Source organism: Schistocerca gregaria, chromosome 5 (genome assembly GCF_023897955.1).
Source record: "Schistocerca gregaria isolate iqSchGreg1 chromosome 5, iqSchGreg1.2, whole genome shotgun sequence".
In the NCBI taxonomy this organism is placed as follows: Eukaryota; Metazoa; Arthropoda; class Insecta; order Orthoptera; family Acrididae; genus Schistocerca; species Schistocerca gregaria.
Genome location: NC_064924.1, coordinates 574,033,560 through 574,049,181, shown reverse-complemented (window position 1 = coordinate 574,049,181; position 15,622 = coordinate 574,033,560). Strand labels below are relative to the sequence as shown.

Genomic DNA, 15,622 nt, shown 5'->3' with positions numbered 1-15,622 from the left:
CAAATTAAAACACAAGATTATGCACCCGATTACGAATCGGGCTGATGCTATGTGAAAATGAAGATCTAGATAACTGATTAATTAAATTGGGATTCCGATGGATTTCAAGTAGTCTGTGAACATGTTATATTTATCAAAACGGTGGAGTAAAACAGGAACACTAGTCGGAAGGGATAACCTCTCGCAACCAGTTCCTTACACAACACTGACAGTGCAGTCGTGTACTTGGAACATCCCAATATGATGTGGTTAAGATCCGCTATTGCCGTTGAGCCCTTATCGCAGTGGCCAGAATTGATCGTCTTCGACCGATATAGGTAGGCGGGGAAACACCCGTGCCCTAGCCTCATGCGAATGATGAAAGTCGCATGAGGTCTACAAAACTACACCGAGGTGAACCATGCTCGATTAGACACGTTCGATTGCACGGCCGCCAGATGACCGCCCTTAAGAGTACTGAGAGAGCTGGCATTCACAGTTACACATCGTCGATATGAGATCTGAAGAGTTGGCTGATGTGATAGAAAAGATAGGGGATCATGTATTAGAATCAAAGTTTACAAGACCTTGGAAGACTTAAGAGCAAATAAGGCACAGGTTCATTAAAATTTCTATAATAACTGGGGAAGTGGCAACAAAAAGCTTAATCACGTTGGTCTCGTGGATGGAATGAACGGTCTAATGACTAAAGAACATGGATTGAGAGTAAATCTAAGAAAGACGGAGGTAATGAGAGGTTGCAGAAATGAGATCAACGATAACCTTAACATCAGGATTATGGTCACGAAGTAGATGAAGTTAAGGAATTCTACCACCTAGGCAGCAAAATAATAAATGACGGATGGAGCACGGAGGACATCAAATGCAGACTAGCACTGGAAAAAGGGCTTTCCTGGCCTAGAGAAGTCTACTAGTATCAAACATAAGCCTTATAATTCGAGGAAGAAATTACTGAGAATATACGTTTCGATTATAGCATTGTATGATAGAGAAACATGGGGTGCGGGAAAACCGGAACAGGAGAGAATCGAAGCATTTGAGAAGTGGTGCAACAGGCAAATGTAAAAAGTTTGGTGGACTGATAAGGTAAGGAGTAAGGAGGTTCTGTGCAAGATTTGGAGAGAACATAAATGCACTATGTGATCGAAAGTGTCCCTACGCCTAGCTGAAAATGACTTACAAGTTCGTGGCACCCTCCATCGGTAATGCTGGAATTCAGTACAGAGTTGGTTCACCCTTGTCCTTGACGACAGCTTCCACTCTTGCAGGCATACTTTTAATCAGGTGCTGGAAGGAATGTTGGTGAATAGCAGCCCATTCTTCACGGAGTGCTGCACTGAGGAGAGCTATCGATGTCGCTCGCTGAGGCCCGGCACGATGTCGGTGTTCCAAAACATCCCAAGGGTGTTGTATAGGATTCAGGTCTGGACTCTGTAGAGGCCAGTCAATTACATGGATGTTATTCTAGTGTAACCACAGGCCGTGCATTATGAACAGGTGTTCGATCGTGTTGAAAGGTGCAATCGTCATCCCCGAATTGCGTTTCAACAGTGGAAAGCAAGAAGGTGCTTAACACATCAGTGTAGGCCAGTGCTGTGATAGTGCCACGCGAAACGACAAGATCTGCCAGCCCCCTCCATGAGAAATACGACTACACCATAACACCACCGCCTCCGAATTTTTTTGGCGCTACACACGCTAGCAGATGTTCACCGGGCATTCGCCATATCCACACTCTGCCATTGGATCGCCACGTTGTGTACCGTGATTTGTTACTCCACACTACGTTTTCCCACAGTTCAATCGTCCAATGTTTATGCCCCTTTCATCAAGCCATCAAGCGAGGCGTCGTTTGACCCCGGCGTATTGTGTGGCTTCTGAGCAGCCGCTCGGCCATAAAATCCAAGTTTTCTCTCCTCCCACCTAACTATCATAGTACTTGCAGTGGATACTGATGCAGTTTGGAATTCCTACGTGATGGTCTCTATAGATGTCTGCCTATTACACATTACGACCCTTTTAAACTGTCAGCCGTCTCTGTCAGTCAACAGACGAGGTCTGCCTGTATGCTTTTGTGCTGTACATGTCCCTTCACGTTTCCACTTCACTATCATATCGGTAATAGTGGACCTAGGGATGTTTAGGAGTGTGAAAATCTCGAGTAGAGACGTGTGCCACAACTGACAGCCAATCACCTGACCACATTCGAAGTCTGTTAAGTTCCGCAGAGCGTCCAAGTCTGCTCTCTCACGATGTCTGATGAGTACTGAGGTTGTTGGTGCGGAGTACCTGACAGTAGGTGGCAACACATTGCACCTGATATGAAAAACATATGTTTTGGGGTGTGTCTGGATACTTTTGGTTCAAATGGCTCTGAGCACTATGGGACTCAACTGCTGTGGTCATTAGTCCCCTAGAACTTAGAACTACTTAAACCTAACTAACCTAAGGACATCACACACATCCATGCCCGAGGCAGGATTCGAACCTGCGACCGTAGCAGTCGCACGGTTCCGGACTGCGCGCCTAGAACTGGATACTTTTGATCACATAGTGTGTGTGGGGAACACTAGCAAGAAGGGCAAGATGATAGGACATCCGTTAAGACATCAAGGAATAACTTTCATGGTAATGGCAGAAGTTGCGAGAGTAAACACTGTCATGGAAGACAGAAGGTGGAATACACCCAGCACATAAATGAGGGCACAGGTTGCTCTCAGATGAAGAGGTTGGCACAGGAGGGGAAACTAGTGGCAGGCCGCATCAAACCAGTCAGAAGACCGATGACTAAAAAAATTATATACATATGTCGATATTTACGGACAAACATTTGCGACAGTTTCGACGGAGGTACAATAACTGATAAGACCTTAGCATTCATATGGACGATAAGCTATCATCAAAGTTGTTATCTTTAGCCGTGGAAGACACAGTCAACGGCTTGGACAGGGATAACAGAGGGAACAAAGTCGATGGCCAGAAAACCAGACACCTCTAATTTTCTGGCGACATCATTCTCATAACATAAGATCTGATTCAATAAACAACTACTAAGATTCAACAACTGAAAGTGGTCTATGCAGCTGTCTGGATATCAATATGCATAAATGTAAGTTCCGAGTAGAAATATGCAAATAGTTAAAAATAAAAAACTACGGAAATTGTCTCCAAATAGATGAATTTTGACAAATAAATTCATTTATGGAAAGCCAATTACAGGCCAGAAATTCCACAAAAAATGGGCTTGGGTTGGGCCTCATTCAGAAAGCTATTTTCATCATAACCAACACGAATATTCCAGTGAACCTAAAAACGAAAGAGTGCAGTGTCTTTGTACCAGCAGTAACACCGTATGGTCTCGAAATACAGTCTCTAGGAAAGGTGAATTGTTCGTATGTTACAGTGTTATAATGTTCACAAACAGTACTGGAGAGGCTGGCACCGGAAATTAGTTGCGAGGTTATCAGAAGAAGAAAGCGGTTGAGACCTGCAAAACAGTTGTCTGGCTGAAATAGCAATAGGCTTGTCAAATAGACAAGATACCAGTAATGGAAAAATACATTCATTTTTTGGAGCCCTTGGGAGAAAAAAGAAGCCAAGAACGACCCCAGAAAAATATGATCCGATGATATTATGATGACTCCTGGAACACGATGACTGCTGATGGTTTACAATCGATCTTATCAAATGGAAGAATACCGATGAGACTTTCATTGGGCGTTGAACAGTTAATTGTTGAAGGAGGAGGATGTTCAAATCGCGGCAGAGGCTATAACTGAATAAATACTGTGTGATTTCAAATTTTGAGGGTCCATTAATGAGTTACGAGTTTCGATCTGGGAAGAGGAGCGAGACCGGACTGCTTAAAATTAAGAAGTGCCTCCTGGCCAGGCTGCTGTATACTGCTCACTGCTGAAGCTGATTCCTCAGTTAATGCCCAAACATGGTAAGAAACTGAGGCGCGTGATTAATCGGTCACACTATGTAAGACGTAGTTTATTTTCTTGGTTTTCGTTTTTCTACAGAGACATCGGTGCATATACTTTTTCTGAAATATCTTCCTCGTGGCTGTCCGCCTGTACAGGCTATTTTTTCAAAGCAGAAATGAACTGGTACCCTCCTAAGTGTATTTCGCACTACACTTCAACTTACAACCGCGAACCACCTTCACTTACAATTCTACGTTGTCTAACATTACCGTAGCTTGACCTGTTCCTTTCATCATTACGAACAGTAACAGCCAGACAGGTTTAGCCAACGGAAATGAACCGACCGCATCGCCGCAGTCCCGAAACCTGATGTTCTCAGAACAATGGAAGCTGGAATATCCTCTGTCTCCGGGATTCTAAATCACATAATCCTTTGAACAGTTTAGTGCTAGTACTATGCCATATTTTATTGTTGAATCTTAATTTAGGCGTTTGTAATAGCGTTAAATAGAATCTAGGAGTGTTTAAAAAAATTCTTGATGAGTTTGTTTGATGGAATGATAGCCATTACAAATATTAATCATGTGTCACTTTACCTACCATTTCAAAATTAGAAACACTTGCAGAAAACTGTGTTTCGATGTACAAAAAAATTAATGGGTTACAGTTCGCTCGCTTGACCAGTTTTTGAGTACAGAGCTCGTCCTTAGCAGGATTAATAAAGGAGACGGAAAATATCCAGGACCATTCGTGAATAGAACAGGAAAGGGAGGAATTACGCTAGTATCGCAAGTGCCCTCCACCACACACCGTATTCTTGCGCGGTATAGGCGTTAATGCTTGAACATGTTGTTTAGTGAAGCTGACTTATGAAGCCATACGACGTGTTCTATGGTTCATTTGTGAAACGGGATGAAAAGAAGCCGTACTCTGAGATAAAAGTAGCTGCATTACAATGATGGGTAACAGCTGATTACATCCCATTTAAAAAACACGTGTTAACTAGGAAGACCGATTTACATGTACCGTCTGAAGGATGGATGGAGATAATACGTTGATGGAAATGCATAATAAGAACATTCGGTTAAATTTTTATTATTAGTAGGGTTCACACTTTGCGGAAACGGAAGGCAGATCGCGCAACCCAGACGACTAACCTGCACACTGCCGTAGGATAGTTTCTTTCTTACCTGTTGCACGAACTCTCCTCGCACCCTTCATCATCACGGACGCTGTAGGAACACTCCACTGAAAAGCCAAATAAAGGACTAAATTAGTACATAGATTTAAGAAGTAAACTATGTAGGAGCTTCAGAGACAAAAGTACAAAAGGAAGACCCAATTTTACGCTGCAGTTACGGTGGATGTACCAGTTACAATCATTTTATAAAAAGTTTCTAGAAGTAAGGGAAGATAACTATTTAAGATTGGAAAAATCATGTTGAGCTACTGCATACCTTTTGTAAATTGCCGTTGCCTATCAAGACTTACTAGGGACTACCCACAGGAGGTTACATACCGATGTGTGCTTGTTATGCAAGCATTCTAAAATAACCTGCAGTGCAGTGCAGTGCAGTGCAGTGCAGTGCAAAGAACTGAAAAAGCTGCTGAAACAAATGGATATATGGGATGAGAACATCATATTTAATTTATAATTTTGTAGCGATTTTTGTTTTTTTTTGTTTATAAGCCTTCTTTACCATCACGAAAAGGCGGTTCAGCAGACAGAATGGAAAGTGCTACACCATGAACGCGATCGCTATCAAACTAACACTACAGTATTTCTATCCACGTGGAATATATTAAGTTAAAGTTCTCTATTATGCAAGGCTCTTTTTAGTATTTTCGGTACAGAAAAAAACATCCCTATAGATGATCAATGTTGTGAGTTCATGATGGCTGCCACACAGACTTTTTAGTTGGAGATCGCAACGCAGCATGCATGGAGGACGTGCAAGTGCAGCTTATCATCATCTTTCGAACGGCGAGAATCATTCGCATGACGGCCATGGGAGCATCATGTCGACAGAACACACAGACAGCTGGCTGTTGTGTAATGGCTGTAGAATGAGCGATAACGACACTGACGCGGGACAACAGTGTAGCAAGAGAACCTGACATGGTTCCTCCCAGGATAGCCACACCAAGAGAAGATCGTACGACAGTACAACTGATTCCGACCAATAGACGGATTACAATAGCTGAACAATGGGCAAAGGTTATAGGCAGCTGTCCACCACGAGCTGACAGGAACAGATTGCTGAAAGCTAGGTAAAACTTTCTAGTTCCATTTTTCACTGTGGCCTTACTACAGACAACAGAGACTTGCATGGTGTAGAGAGACAACTGGCAAATTGAGTGGCGTTCTATGGTGTTCAGCAATGAACCTCCCTTTAGCTTTTGGCGTTCAGATCGACGCTAACGTGTACGTAGACGATCTGATGCTGGGTAACGGAAACCAGCGATTCTCGAGTCCCATACCTCTCCAGCTTGTGGAAGTAATGTGTGGGGAACCGTCCAATGTGACAATAGGGCTCATTTGGTAAATGTGTGAGGGGTTTGAGTACTCGACAGTATACCTGCATGGCAAGAATGGTAAATCCAGCATGATCATCGTACCAAATGACTTTTTCTAGCAGTGTAGTGCAAGACCTCACACTGAATTTCACATGACAAACGCCGTCAGGGATGTACGGATCCTCGACTGGTCTTCCCAGTCACCTTCTATGTCACTCACAGAGCGTGACTGGTATGAATAGCAAGGGACGCATTTTGAAAGCAGCTACCATCCTGTAGTCTCCATGAATCACACAGCAGATGGTAAAACATTCCTAAAGATGACATTCGTAGGCTGTTTGCATCAATGCGACAACCAGTACAGGAATGTGTTCGTTCCCGTGGGAATCACACCCCATACTGATATTGCTGAGGGATATCTTTGTTCCGAATGGAATGGAAGTTATCGTTTGATGTCAGTTTATGATGAACGTCTCGATAAGAAAAAATCCCAGAGTCGCCCTTCATCATATACACTTCCCATATGATGTTGTTGCTGTTGTTGTTGTTGTTGTTGTTGTTGTTGTTGTTGTGGTCTTCAGTCCAGAGACTGGTTTGATACAGCACTCCATGCTTCTCCATCCTGTGCAAGCTTCTTCATCTCCCAGTACTTACTACAACCTACATCCTTCTGAATCTGCTTAGTATATTCATCTCTTGGTCTCTCTCTACGATTTTTACCCTCCACGCCGCCGTACAATGCTAAATTTGTGACCCCTTGATGCCTCAGAACATGAACTACCAACCAGTCCCTTCTTCTTGTCAAGTTGTGCCACAAACTCCTCTTCTCCCCAGTTCTATTCAGTACCTCCTCGTTAGTTATGTGATCTACTCATTTAATCTTCATCATTCTTCCCATATAGCAATTTATAAAACACTCAGGAATACACTAAGGTGAGAAACGTCATGGAATATCTTCGAATATCGTGTCGAACATCCTTTTGCCGAGCCTAGTACAGCAACTCGGCGTGGCATGGACCCGACAAGTGATGCCAGAGTTTGAGAACTTGCGGCATCCTGTCAACACGGCGAGGACAAAACGCACATTACGACGGGCTGGTTCAGCCTTGGTACGGGAACACATACATGTTACGAGAATGGAACTCGACAAGAAACCCACGACTTTGCTCACTCGCCACCTGCACCTAGCTTCCACTCTCCCAGCACACACTTGGGAGTGGCTGTACGGCAACACGTACACCAGCGGTATCCACTGGGGTCTCATACAGAAGCAACTTTAGATGTCCCCGTAGAAAATAACGGAGAGGATTCAGGCCAGGTGATCTCGTAGATCATGGAATAGGACCTCCCCTTCAATCCAGCGACCAGCAAACACAGAATTTGATTGCGGACATCCACACTGAAGGGGGGCGATGCTCTGCCATGCTGTATCAACATCCTCTCACGAACAGCCAAGGGTACGTTATCCAACAACTCAGGTAAGAATTCTTTGCATGGGTTCACGTACAGGTGACCATTCAGACGGCTAGGTAGACTTCCTAGTAATCAGGTTCGTCCTCCTTGTTTCCTTCCACGAAATGAAGAATGTACATGTTAATAAACAGAACAGTACGTGTAGACTTGTACGCATGTTAGTTGTAAACAAGCTGGAAAACAGTTATGTTCAAATGGCTCCAAGCACCATGGGACTTAACATCTCAGGTCACCAGTCCCCTAGGCTTAGAACTACTTAAATCTAACTAACCTAAGGACGTCACACACATCGATGCCCGAGAGATGATTCGAACCTACGACCGTGGCAGCAGCGAGGTTCCGGAAACATTTATGTTAGATAAAGCGGTAGACAAGTTTACTTCCATATCTCATTACGCTTGCTTCTCCGACCCCATGTTTCTTCCCTCAAATTGTCCAGTGGAGCAATATCTATGTACTGTTACATTTTTGCACGCTCTTGCAGAAACACCCTGTATAGCTAGTTACATATGTGCAAAATTTTGTTAACTGGTAAGGAGAATCAGTGCAGAGAGCTGGAGTTTACATTGGTCCTCATAATCGAAATTCTATGAATTACGAAGATTTCGAAAATAATATTATCTGATTCACTTCAACAATTTTCATAGTTAATGGAAACAACACTTCTAAATATGTTCTGCTTTTTGTCTTAATACTGTTTCCATATTTCTTGGTTTTAATAATAACTAGATGTGATGGCTAAAAGGGGATGTCATTTCTTATGACAGGATTTGAGGAATTGTGTGAAAATGAAAAGTTTCGTCCCAAACTGACACGGTGTCAAACAGTTGTGTATGAACGGTGAACGAGAAGACGCACAGTTTAGCATACAAGAGGAATTCACCAAACACGAGGTGTTTTTGGTACTTTTACGAAGTATAGGCTACATAAAACAAATTTTAATGAACGTTTTAAACATTTACAGTTGTTAGTCATTTAGCTCACAGAAAGTCATTATGTTGGCCGTCTCACTATCGGGAATCTATCTAAGACAGCGTCAACTGGTGTCCTCTGTAAAACGTTCATTAAAAATTCTTTCTATGTAGCCTATACTTCGTACCAGAACCAAAAATACCTCTTGTTGGGTGAATTTCTCTTGTGTGCTAAACTGTGCGTCTTCTCGTTCAATATACAGCACGTCGGTGAATAATTACAAGCACACATGAGAAAAACTGTGACACGGAGCTCCACATCGCATAGCACGTAATGACAGGGACTTGGCTTTGTTTTAACTATGAAGTTGTGATCTCCCCCTTCCTAATCGGCCTACTGGATTGCGATATAACTGACCGTGATCGCAATGTCAGTTCCAGGTTCATAAAGGAAATCCTTTAATGCGGCAACCTTCGGTTCTGACGTAATCGTATTAATGTTTATAGTTGTTACTGTGTATGCCTGGTACATGTAGCGTCCACGTGAAAATAAGGGAAATAAAAAATCTGCTTGTAGAGAAAAGTAATAATTGCTCACGGAGATATGAAGTGAAAAAACTTTATAAAAATATTTTTCGATGAATTCGGCAAATAATTGATGCTGTTGTCATCGAGAGTGGTCGAGAACATTTCTGCACTTAGCAGTATTGTTCCTCGAGTTTGACTTGGCTGTCTCAATTAGAGGACGGGTTCTTAACCGGATCATATTTATCTTCACAGTGGAGTTTTGCGCCATCAAGTTTCTTTGAGTTTTTCTCATGGGATACTTTGGTAATTATTTCATATGATACATTATTAGCTTTCGTGTCATATTTCCCCAGTTGTAACTATCTTACGAGACGCTTTAAGGTTCGGTGGTGGTTTTTATCCTGCGTCTTTGAACCTCTGCAAGCACCGTGAGTGACTTCGTGTTATCCTTGTCTTGCGCCGATTGTGCGGAGGTGGCCACAATAGTGTCTTGTTTGTAAGCTCCAATTACAATTTTAGTTCCTTCCGCAACCTCCATGGGTACGACTGGGACGGAGTGCTGTTGGTCTACATGTTCTCAAGTCTGAGTCCGATCCGTCGCTAACTATTCCCCAGAACTCGACCCTTCCGTCGCCATGGTCTGAACTATTGTTTCCGCGCCCATTTCGTCCAATGCTGTTGCAACCGCAGCTGGCCCCGGGTCGGGTGGGGGGTGGGTCGGGGGGGGGGGGGGGGGGGGGAGCTCTGCTGCGTTTACTATGTCCTCATGCGCGCCCTCACTGTACTGCTTTTGTTTATGGTTGGATTGTGGTGGCCGTGATGTATCATCGTCTGAGCAATCTTCTGTTGCGACCAAAGGTCTTTTTTTTCGTTTGCAGATCGCATTCGTGGCTAGTAGATCTACGATCGGTTACTGCATGCAAAGAGGAAAAGCATTTACAGGTACGGCAGTTACGTCAGAAGTACTAGCTCCATCACTACAGGACGGGGCAGGCTGATTATTGTTTGGCAAAACATCATTAATCGTGAGTCTCTGACGTTGCGTGAGATTATTTTTAAGAGCATAGACACGACGGGGGCAGTCTTGATGGAAATGCCCTTTAATTGCTAATATTACATGTCTGGACCTGTCCAGAATAGACAATATGCGCTTTATGACCAGCAATAGAAATAAAGGATGGTATATTGGCCTTGACTTCCATTTCTGCTGATCGTATTCCATTGAAACACTGCAGTTTATACAGCTTAGACCACCTTTCATTTACAATGGAATGGATCTCCCCGTATTTAATTAACTAATTATCTACTTCAATAGGAACAGTCAGCACTCTTACAGTTTTATACTTGATATCCGCTTTTCGAATTGAAACATTCCTTTAAGACCCACCTCTGTGTACAAATTCAGCTACACTACCCCACTTCTCCAACAGCTTCTCAGCCACCACAGGATTGAAAAATTTTACGAAGACACAGTATTTCTCAGCATCTAATTGGGTCGTATGCGCTAAATAAGAATACGTCGCTCAGCCAGTCATGGATTTCCAAAGCCGTAGGTTGCACTGCACGAGTTTCCTTCTCGGAAGAGAAATCCAGAGTATTTTTTCGTACTATTCCAGGCGTGATTCTTCAGTGGCGAGGAGATTCCCGTAAAAAATCGAAATTCCGCCAAAACACGACTAGTAGAAAGGACGAAAACAAGCAGAAAAAATTACACAATGACACCAAACTCGTATAAACAAAGAATTGAACACAGAACACCAAGAGTAAACGCTAGACAACGGCGATAGCGCTAACGTACACGGAGCAGCAGCGGATGTTTCCGAAGGTGTTGACAGGTAAAGCCGGAATGAGCCACTGCCACCTGAGCTAACCAAGCAGGATTTAAACCACCCGTCCTCACAGCTTCAATTCTGCCAGTACCTCGTCGTCCTGTTTTGTTGTTTCTGCCATGGCTCACATTCCTTAGCTCTTGGTAGTGAAGGTATACATTCGTTAGAGATAGTGCACCATCCCTAGTCAACGTGTATTGTTTGACAGAACTGGAATCAGTAATCCACTTTCACTAAACGGGCCAGTGAAGGTGCAGTATCACCAGTGATGGTATACTTTCCCTGAAACTTCCACTTCCACTATAACAGATTTATTTAAAGAAAGTTCCCTTGGCTATTACTCTGAAATTTACAATATTTTCATTATAATTACAATCAGTCATATACAATCAGAAATCGATAACGTATGAAATGTAGTTTGTGTAATAAAGCTTACAGATTCAAAATCAGAAGTACAATACAAGTTATCAACGGATATTAAACGGCTAAAAATTTTGGAATGTGTAGAAGGTATTTTAGATGCATTTTCGGTGTTTGAACGTGACGTAACAATAGATGCTCATTTCAAAGTCTAGCAAGGCAGATCTTGATGGATGCGCTGCGTATTAACAGTCGATAACTCTATAAGAACACTAAAATACAATCTTTCAATTGTTGCAAGAATGCTACATCACCAAGTAGCATGCATGTAATAACAAAAGAACGGCATTATGTCAACTGAGAAATGACAATTTTTTATGCTGTTACTTTCATATTTCCCGCTGACTAACGGTGCGGCGTATTTTCCAATGTGGATAGGAAAACGTATTTAGACTTATATCACACCTTCTGCAAATGTCGGTTCTAGGCGCTACAGTCTGGAACCGCGCGATCGCTACGGTCGCAGGTTCGAATCCTGCCACGGGCATGGATGTGTGTGATGTCCTTAGATTAGTTAGGTTTAAGTAGTTCTAAGTTCTAGGGGACTGCTGACCACAGCAGCTAAGTCCCATAGTGCACAGAGCCATTTGAACCATTTTTCTGCTAATGTTATCATATAGTAATAAAATCTGAGTGCAAAGTAATATATACGTTGTAGCTGACTCATGGGTGTAGTATCGGGATTACTTCAACACAAGAAATGAATTTTGGCCTGATATATTGAAGTTAAAAAGGAACAGGGTTGAGTACATCCGTGTACTTACTATAATCTGCTCGGTATACTGCTTGTTCCTCGAGTTACTTCACGTTTCTTTTCTTCCCATTGCTGGACATCGCCGAATATTTATTTTTATAAAAGACTTTTTTGGCGTTATTCTTGCTTCCATCTGTTTTGCTTCTCAGATATCAAAATGCACATGTCCCTTCCAGATTCTGTTACCCAGCTGTTAACATTTCCTTGAAAATGTCCACTTACGACGATTTCTTATTATTTATGTGCGTATCTTAACCTACAGATGACATATATGCCATTAAATTGAGAATAAACCCAATTCCGGTTCACAGTTATCACGGCTGCATCATCAGTGAATCGTATTGCGCTAATTTTGAATTGTTGATGACGCAAACAATTCGTTTATTTCTTCATTCCCTTTTCAGTGGACAGGTTGCCTTACATCTTTCCTGGTTTTCATTTCTTATACAGATCTGTCACTGAAGACTACTATATTTCGCTTTGAAGAAAGAGAGTGGATTTCCATTTCTTTCTGTTATCAGTACAACATTGGCCAAAAAAGGAAAAACGTTTTATTTCATCCCACATTATAAAACGCCTTCCTGTATTTATAGCGCCACAATAAGCTCCAAAATACCTCCTAATCCGCATTTTGAATGCAAATACAAAACATAATGGTTTCAAGGTTTATATAAGCTTGCCGGCACTGCAGTAACGAATTTTAAGAAAAACTGTGGGAGTTTCGTGACTCATTGTCTTGGACTCTGATGTATCTATGCTATCTTCATCCAACAAAAGAATTACAATCAAATCCCATCTATGTTAAAGATTTTGAGACCTTTTACCTTGCTCGTTATACAGCTGCAAGTCATTTACTTCTGCTTAGCGTTCACAGCGTGAATGTGGCACTACGGTACCTTATCAGTGAATCCACATTATTAATGAAGTAATATGCAAACGCGAATTGTTTATTCGTACAGAGTTCATTTGGCAAAGAATAACTTTATTTTACATTAAGGCTCTTTATGTCCATCTTTATGTAGATAGTTGAAGGACCTCGGCTGTGCAGTACATAATGTCAAATCAAAACACCCTTCAGCCATCTAAATTTCCAATTCTAAGCCAACAAGTTATGATATAAGGGATCTCTGTGTCACTGGTACTAGTCATTGAATGCTGGCCCATATTTTGTCGGGACTAGAGTTGGGAATCTTCCTGCATGCCGGTGAGGGAGCCTGAAGATGGCGTAATATTACGCCGAAATTGGCTGTTCAACAAAATAACAATTGGAATTTTAGCCGGCTGAAAGGTGTTTTTATTCGACATTGTGATTTAATTTAGCCTGATCGTCCACAAAGATTCATTTTGAAGAGACCACCAATATTTATGGCAGTCTGATACGGTCATCTCGTGACAGCTTGAATAGATATCCGTTATTGGCTGTGCAGCTGTTGTCCCTGTAAGCTTACGTTGACCATTATTAGTCTGCGTAATAAGTAAATGCATTTGACAATATAATCGGCCATGCCTACAGAAGAGTACATTACTGTGGTTAATATTCTCAGTTTACAATGCATGATACCAAATGGACAGATAATAGTACTTTATATTCTAGATAACCTTCTGTTCTTTGCCAAAAGCTGAAGACCTAACTATTCGAACAGAGTTTTGTTTTCCGTAACCACCAACATTAACGCCTATGAGCTTGCAATTATTATCAAATAATTCTTGCAACATAGAAGAACAATGTTTGTACACATAACCAGAAAGGACAACGCAAATACATCAAATTTCTCTCTACAAACCTACACAATTAGCAAAATTTCAAACATTTTAGCAGTCAGTGACTGTATTCCAGAAGTCATCGACTTCTCATATAACGTATTTGAAAATTGTCAAACCTAACATTACTTACTACTTTTACTGTTTTACAATAGTTTAGACACCAACACGAAAAAATTCAATTTTATAAGCCCTACTTCTAAGTGACTGACAAGTCTACTGGTACCTCAAAGGAAATCGGAATTAGGCAAAGCTAGTGAAATTTTTTATGCACTGTGCCGTGTATTTGTAGTTAGGCAATGTGGCTCCGCACATAATGTTATCATTCAGCAACAGCAGCACAAAATAAGTGGGAATGTTCATGTATAAATTTAGGACTAACTTTGATTCCACGACAAAGAGAAAACCCGATTCCCAGCTGACTGAGTGCAGCAGTGTATGCCCTGCTTTATTCAGAGGATTCTGTTTTTTAAGGGGGCAGTTCACTTCTAAAAATCTGGTGGCAATATCGTCGAATGGAGTGACAGTGAATGTACCTTTGACGAGTCTCTCAACAAAGAACTGCATGGAAGTGTTAATCGTAACTTGAAAAAACGTCACTGACAGAACATATTGGCAGTGTAGCTTCATCATCACGACCATTATCTTAAACCAGAAGACAGCCCATCGCCGCAGACTCAATGAACAAAGGTATCGGCCAAGCAGTACACCACATGGAACAACAGGAGTAACTATCTCCTTCAAAACTTAGAGAGAGAAGATAGAAAGAGACGAAGAAGTTGACACTTTTTTTTTGTGGTCTTCTGATACACTTCCGAACATTTTCACCTGGTGATAAAATGGAATACCGCTTGCGAATGAAGTTAAGGAAACAATTTTTGAAAGGATGTAATGGAAGGTTTCCGTTTTCATTTGTATATAACCAGCAAATTTTATATGCTACCGCGTTAAATTAGTATACAAATGGTAAAACTCTCCAAAAGTATATGTTTGAGTATTGGTGCAGTGAGCAGCACATTGGCTTTGCTTGGGCACACTTTCTGGTAAATCATAAACAGTAAAGCTGAAAGAAAACATCGCTCACCGTTCTCTCCACTGACTAAACTGCTCAGTATTCAGGTCCACGCTGTTATAAAAGCTGTGACATGAACACGTTGTAAAAGCTACTAGCCACACAGTGCTTTTACGCTGTTATCGTTGATCGTATCTCCAGCATAAAAATATTCGTAGAATTCCCTGAAGCTTGAACAATTGGCCTGCAATACTTATGTGCACTGAAACTGTACATGTTAATACTGCAAGACTTGCCTGCCTTAAAACGTTTTTATGTAAATTTACAGAATATCCCTAAAACTTAAAATTTCACTGGCAGCGGCAGTGTATATAATTCTTACTGAAGATTATATGAGAACAGATAACGATTTAACGAGGACACTATACAACAAGGATGAATCTAATCAACAACCGACTTTTATTTAGTTTCGTTTGTTGTGCAAATGA

The 15,622-nt window shown here is 41.7% G+C and overlaps 1 protein-coding gene across 1 annotated transcript in view; it reads right to left on the bottom strand.

Annotated features, from left to right (window-relative positions):
- Nucleotides 1–15,622, bottom strand: part of LOC126272599 (uncharacterized) — an 86,942-nt gene that overhangs the window by 69,735 nt on the left and 1,585 nt on the right. Inside the window, exon 2 of the mRNA XM_049975542.1 lies at nt 5,120–5,177. Within this exon, the coding sequence (XP_049831499.1) occupies nt 5,120–5,177 (58 nt within the window). The remainder of the gene's footprint in view (nt 1–5,119; nt 5,178–15,622) is intronic.